Source organism: Sylvia atricapilla, chromosome 1 (assembly GCF_009819655.1).
Source record: "Sylvia atricapilla isolate bSylAtr1 chromosome 1, bSylAtr1.pri, whole genome shotgun sequence".
In the NCBI taxonomy this organism is placed as follows: Eukaryota; Metazoa; Chordata; class Aves; order Passeriformes; family Sylviidae; genus Sylvia; species Sylvia atricapilla.
Window position 1 is genome coordinate 119,638,950 of NC_089140.1, and position 6,494 is coordinate 119,645,443.

General features: G+C 47.0%; 1 protein-coding gene across 1 annotated transcript in view; it reads right to left on the reverse strand.

Annotated features, from left to right (window-relative positions):
• SLCO5A1 (solute carrier organic anion transporter family member 5A1) overlaps window positions 1-6,215 on the reverse strand; it is a 68,817-nt gene extending 62,602 nt beyond the window's left edge. Inside the window, exon 1 of the mRNA XM_066332187.1 lies at window positions 5,282-6,215. Coding sequence (XP_066188284.1) covers window positions 5,282-6,215 — 934 coding nt within the window. The remainder of the gene's footprint in view (window positions 1-5,281) is intronic.
• Window positions 6,216-6,494: the final 279 nt, after the last annotated feature.

Genomic DNA, 6,494 nt, shown 5'->3' on the forward strand with positions numbered 1-6,494 from the left:
CTGCTCCTCATATGGCTTCCCCTCAAGGCCCTTCACCATTTTCACCACCTTCCTCTGCTCTCTAATAGTTCAATGTCTTTTTTATATTGTGGTACCCAACACTGCACACAGTGTTCAAGGTGAGGCTGCCCCACTGCAGAGTGAAGGAGGACAATCCCCTCCTGTGCCAGACTGCTGATGGATCAAGTCTTAGTGCTTGCCTCTGCATAAAACAAGATGTTGCCTTCTCTCAGAGAAAGTAAAATCATGTATTTGAGAAATAAGCTCGGCACACTTCCCCTTGACAAGGAAAATAGAGCAAGAAATAAAAAATACTGATGAACGTGCCCTTTTGCCTCAATTTTTGATTCAAAAAATCTGCCTCCCCACAGGCATACTGTAAAAATAAATGTATTATTTCTGTAGGGTTTACCAACTATAGGGATCAATGTTGAGAAAAGCCTGTAGGAAACTAGCCTTTTTGGATATCAGGAAGCAGGAAGCATATTCCAAAAGTAAACCAAAAGCAGTCATAAGCTGAATGGTGAGAATAAAATTAAATGCTGGTCAGTTGTTTCCCTGCTTCTAAATGGTCCCTTCTGCTCAGCTAGAAAGTTGATACTGTCTCAGAAATCCTCAATGACCTTGTAGCACCCACATAAAGAACCTGATGCCCCCCAGTGGGCTCCAGTTCCTGTCTCCCAGGGACATCCATAACGCCAGAAGCAGCCAGACCAAAATGGATCAAAAATCCAGTGCTTCCTGTGCCAACATTCAAGCAACAGCACGTTACAGAGATCTAGCTTGTTTCGCAGCTCAGCTATGCCCTGGGACCCAGTAGGGAGAGGGGGTGGGTTTCTGATCTGAAGCTATCCCTCCTGTCCTCTCCTTTCAAGGGGGATGTGGATATAGGGGGAGATTTAACTAGAAACATGATACATACAGTCATCATACATACATATATATATAAGGACTCTGGGGAAGTCTGTAACAAAGACATGAGGGGTACACAGAACATCCACCTGTAAAACACTGGTAGGGAGGAGTTTTCCAGACAGAATACAGTCATAGTGAAATGGTTTACCTAATCCTAGAAACAGCAACCCACAAACAATCCTCATGAAAACAAAGCAGGAGTCAAAATATTTTTGAAAATTGTCTAATTTTTTTTTCCAGGTTATGAAATGACTTTACTTCCCTGGCTTTCAGCCATTATCTGAACCAAGCCCATTTGCACAGGTTTATCCAATTTTTTAGCCATTATCTCATAAAACCTTTATCTTTGCATTTTGCAATTACAGCTTGTTCCAAAACCTAGGGACAGTCCGCATGAAATTAAAGGCTGCATGAAATTAAAGGCATTTTTCTCATATCATATCCTAACCAGCCTATAGTATTCTGGAAACTGAAATAAAACATCCTTAGCACAATCAGTGATTTGTTCACTAGTAATTACTAGTAACTAATAATTCACTAGTAACTGGTACTGGTAAAAGCCATTCCTGAATGCTAGAATACTTTCATTAATACAATATTTCTGTAAAACCTAATACTGCCTGTCTACATGTCAATTTTTAGGATAAATCAATTTTTTTATAACAATATCCACTTGCAAAAGAAGAAAAATATTTAAGTTATTCAGGCACTGTAACACCGCTAATAAAACTTCTAAGTGCCACACTTAACTCTAAAAAACTGCTTTTAAAAATCCTGATATAATTACAAGGCAAACTCACATGCAAGACAAACACTTGGATCCCTAAAAAAAAAAAAAAAACCCACAGCACTTAGAAAAATCACAGTGTTTTAAGTGCTAGAATTTGACAAGTATCAGATACACCATCAAGAGTACATAACAAGACTCAAGAAGTCCAATTCAACTTCAAAATGAATTGCAATTAATTTAATTGGATAAATACTTAAAAGAAGAACCTGCACACATCAGGCAGCTGACAACAGACATGTCACAGTACAGCTGAGCAAAGAAGGGAGAGACTTTGGAGAAGACAAAGACCGCTTAGTGACCGCCCAGTTTTTACACAGTGTGCAACTTCCCTTTTGGATTATCTGTGATTAAGGGAACCAGTTCTTACATTTCCTAGGCACCTGTTACAATCACGACTTGTTTTCAAGCCTGCTGTCACACATTTCTCAAAGTTAGCATCAGAGCATCAAAGCATTGTCAAGTTTAAGGGGCAGGAGGACCCGAAGGTGACACTGCTTCACAAGGAAAAACCATCCCACACACAAGAGCTCACACACTGCTATGCGGGCAGCCCAAATACACATCCCTGCTTGCCGCCTTTGTCCTACTACAAACAGCACAGCACCTTGTAAACTGGCACTGTGCCATTCTGACAGATGGACTTAAGTGTAGGCAGCCAAGAGACTACGTATAAGCATCAAATATGTTTTTTTGAGAGGAAGACTTCCAGCCAGGAATGTTAAAACAGCTGTCCACACTGAGCTTGCATGCCTACACTTAAGAGGATATGCTATCGCTACTCGAGCCCTGAGCTGGATTAACTTAGAAAATAAATAAGATAGCTTCCACAGCCACATAAGGTGAGTTTTTGCAGAATCAGGATTAGTGATACTCAAGGGGGGGCTTTACTGAACTACTATTAGTGGGCACACTTGCAGGGTCAGAAAGCTCATCAGTTCTGAAGCTCAGTAAACCTTCCACCAGGTGCACACACATATATTTATCTTCCTTTGGAAGAAAAACATAGAATGCAAACATAATCTGCATGATTATGACCAAACATATTAGTGACCTTCCATTTTGTGTTAAGAGAGTGCTTTTTTTATTAATAAGCTGTCCTCACTCAAACACATGTATCTGTGTGATTTGGATCTGTTCCCCTGGGCTTTCTTCTCTTTTTAAAACCTCAACTACCATGGCCCACTCCAAGACTTTTTGTTAGCTCATGCCAACACACAGACATACATTTTACATTTTGACATCACTTGCATAGCTCTCCCCAGTAACAGGATCACACGACTTGGGAGAACCAGGCATTGCATAACATAGCATGTGAGGTGGCAGGCCTGCAGAGCCATGCCCAGACTTCTATCCCATCCCTGCACCTGGCTGGGCTGCCTGCTGCCCACAAATCCCTCTCCTCAAGGACATGCAACATTCCAAACCATTGACAAGATCCAACCAAAATATGTTTGCTCACATCAACATGCCATACAGTGCTCTTTTTTCTCCTCTCCCCAAAAACCTCAGATTTTGCTCCTGCCCCTCAAAAAGTCACTGGTGTATATCTAAAGTGAGGCAAATATTTAAACGTTAAGAAGTTAAAAGTTTCCTCAGAATTCCACACTATTTAAAAAAGAGAATACCTAGATTTCCAACAGCAGACAACACTGCTTCTAGCCCTGAGTAGCTTCAAGGCTGATTGGAGCTGATAGTACATTTTTATTCAATGTCTAAACACACTTTGTGTTAATTTTAGTTTTCCCTGTGGTCACAATCAAATTACAGGCATAAATTTTTCACATATATTGTGGCTGAGTGTACTCATCTTTGTTCTCCTGAATCACTAAAAATGAACTCCGACTCTATAAAGGTCCTCCCAGTATAGATCAAAGCTGCCTTCAGTGCCTAGCAGGCACAGGGTCACATGGAGACTACCCAGCTGCTGGTGCCTTTTACCTTTGTTAACTTCGCTGCAATTAAAGTTACCTGAGTCACTTCATTACTATTTCCTGTGCTAGAAGCGCATCAGTGGTAGGCATCATTTCTCCTGCACAGTAAGGATTTCCCCCCATTGACCTTGCCTTCCCCTTTGTTGAAGAAAGATTTCCGCCTCTCTGACCGTTCACCTCTTTTACCCTTCATTCCTCACCTACAGCATTTCCATTTCCTTTTCTTCTTTCGTTTTTGAGGACTGGGGGAGATCATCTACTTGCAAAAGTTCCAAACTACAATTTAGTAACCTGAGTAATGAGATGCTTTGTTTTTTCATACTGCCAATAAAGTCGATGCTAGGTTAATCTTAATTTCCATACCGCTTAACCTTTCTCAGATGGGAGAAGAAAGAGAAAAACCACTTTTTGACAAATACTTCACCATGCAGATTAGCAATGCAGTGAATACCTCTCTCTCCTTCCAAAAACCTGTAATGCCTCAGGCTTTTTCAAGACACTGCACACAGACTGTGCAGGGCTTTAAAGCGGTTCAGGGAACAGTCAAATTGCCAAAGAACAGGTCAAAAGGAACAAAAACACTGATCCAGATCACTACTTTTGTTCAGTAAAGCAGTTGCATACACACACACACACTCCACAAGTGTGTAACTTCCGTAAGTTTTACATCCAATTATCATCTCCATGGCTATTGTAAAGCCGAAGAAAATTGAACTGCCAACGGTTATGCAGAGTATCCAAAACCCCTTCACAGCTCTCCCAGCCCCCTAAGCGCCTCTCCCTTATCTGAAAAGAATTTGAAGGGGTACATGAGGATCATTCCTTACAGAAGCATGTAAGGTGCTAATGCAAAGTAAGAGAGCAGTTAATCTTCTTACACATCACACAAACTGTCACGATCATACTCCAATAAAGTTTAGTGCCCAGTTACCTGAGACACCCTTTGTGCCCACCATTGCACAACTATCAAGAAGACTTGCCTGTACCTGCCACGGATGCCAGACTGGACTGACATTTCGTTGTGCTCCTTGAGCTGCCCTAACTAAACTCAACCCTGAAGGTTTTACATCCTGGTTTATCGATGGGTTTTTAACTCTGAGATGCCAGATGACGTATCAATGTCAGTCAAAATTCATTGCTAGTTCAAGGCAAATGAATGCTGGAAAAGTAAAACGAAGCATGCTAAAAATCTCTCAAAGTGCTTACTGAACACTAACTTTATAGAGACTTCAGGCTAAAGGCACAGCAACCAGGATTTAGAAATATAAAGCTTCTGTGTTAACAAAAAGAAACTTGACAGGGGACGGCAAATTTTAACGCTGCTTTCTGAAAAAGTCACCGGCTACTGCCAAGTGCTGAAAAGCACTAAAGAAGACTTTCTCTGCTGTTCTATTACCCGCGCAAGGCAGTGTGAGCACAACTGCTTTTAGGCACATTGCGTTAGCTTCACCCGTTACTACTGTTCACCACGCCACAAGACATTTTAAAACAGGAAAGCATGGCAATTTTACTACAAAAGGTCATTTGAAAAGCAAAACTTAGCACAGATGTTGTTCAGCAGGACTAAGGCAGAAGTACCTGTAACCGGCCCTTCAGAGATCTGGGTTTCAGGATTCAAAGTACCCAGGCACTTAAGTTGCCTTACCTAGGTAAAGCGAGGCGTTTTCTTTCTTGACATTGTCATCTAAGTAGGTTGGTCCCAAGGTATAGATGGGTGTCGAGCCCATGCCAATGAGGATTTGGGCACAAATGAATAAAGCTACATAGAGAGAGTGGTCATTTCCGCCGGTGTCCTTGACGCAGGCCGACGAGTCCCACTGCTCTTTGGCAGTGCCATTGCCGGCCACGCACAGGCCCTCGTTACTAACGGAGGAGTTCAGTTCCTGGATCTGGTACGGCGGAGAGATGAAGTGAGGTAAGGAGAAGAGCGCAGCGCCCAGGGCAATGAAAAGCCCCCCGACGGCCAGCCAGAGCGGCCTCCGCCCGCGACCCCCGAAGTAGCTGATGAAGACCACCACCACCAGGCTCCCGATGTCGAAGCAGCTGACCAGCAGCCCCGACTCCGAGCTCTTGAGGCTGTATCTTCGTTCGATGGTGGTGATGACGCTGCTCAGGTAGCCGGAGACCATGAGGGACTGGATGAAGGTCAGGAAGCACATGCACACCAGGAAGAAGCGCGAATCTGCCAGCACTGCCCGCAGGCACGCTCTGCCCGGGGGGCCCGCCAGCAGCAGCGCCGGCGGCGGCGGCGGCAGCAGCAGCGGGGGGCCCAGGGATACCCCTCGGCCGGGCGCCGCCGGCCGGCTGCCCTCCGTCTTCCAGGGGACGCTCCCGCTGCCACCGGCGGCGGCGGCGGGGGGCCGGGCAGCCTCGGCGGCGGCAGCGGCGCCCCGGCCCCGCTCGGCCTCGGGAGCCGGTCCCGCGGCGGGGCTCGGCGGGCCGCCGCCCCCCCCGGCCGCCAGGGGGGAGCCGAGCGCGGGCAGACCGAGGCACCGCGGCGCCTCCGCCCGGCCCCCCGCCGCCGCCGCCGGCCGCTCCGCCCCGGGGAGCCGCTGCTGCGGGGTCCCCGCCGAGGCCATGCTGGGTCCGGCGGCGGCCTCAGAGGAACCCGGCCGGCTCCATCGCCGCCGTGCGTCGAGCGCGCTGAGGGGCCCGGCGAGAGCGCAGCATAGCGAGGAGGGGAGGAGGGAGGGGAGGGGGGTGGCCCTAGCCGCGGCCGCCGGCCGCCCCGCCGCACGTGTCAGCCAAACTCCTTTGTGGCTCCATCCACCCTCAGTCTCGCTCGAGGGGCCGCCCGCCCGCCGGGGCGCCCGCGCTGCCGGCGGCTCCCGCTCCCCGGCGCCGCATGCCCCCGGCGC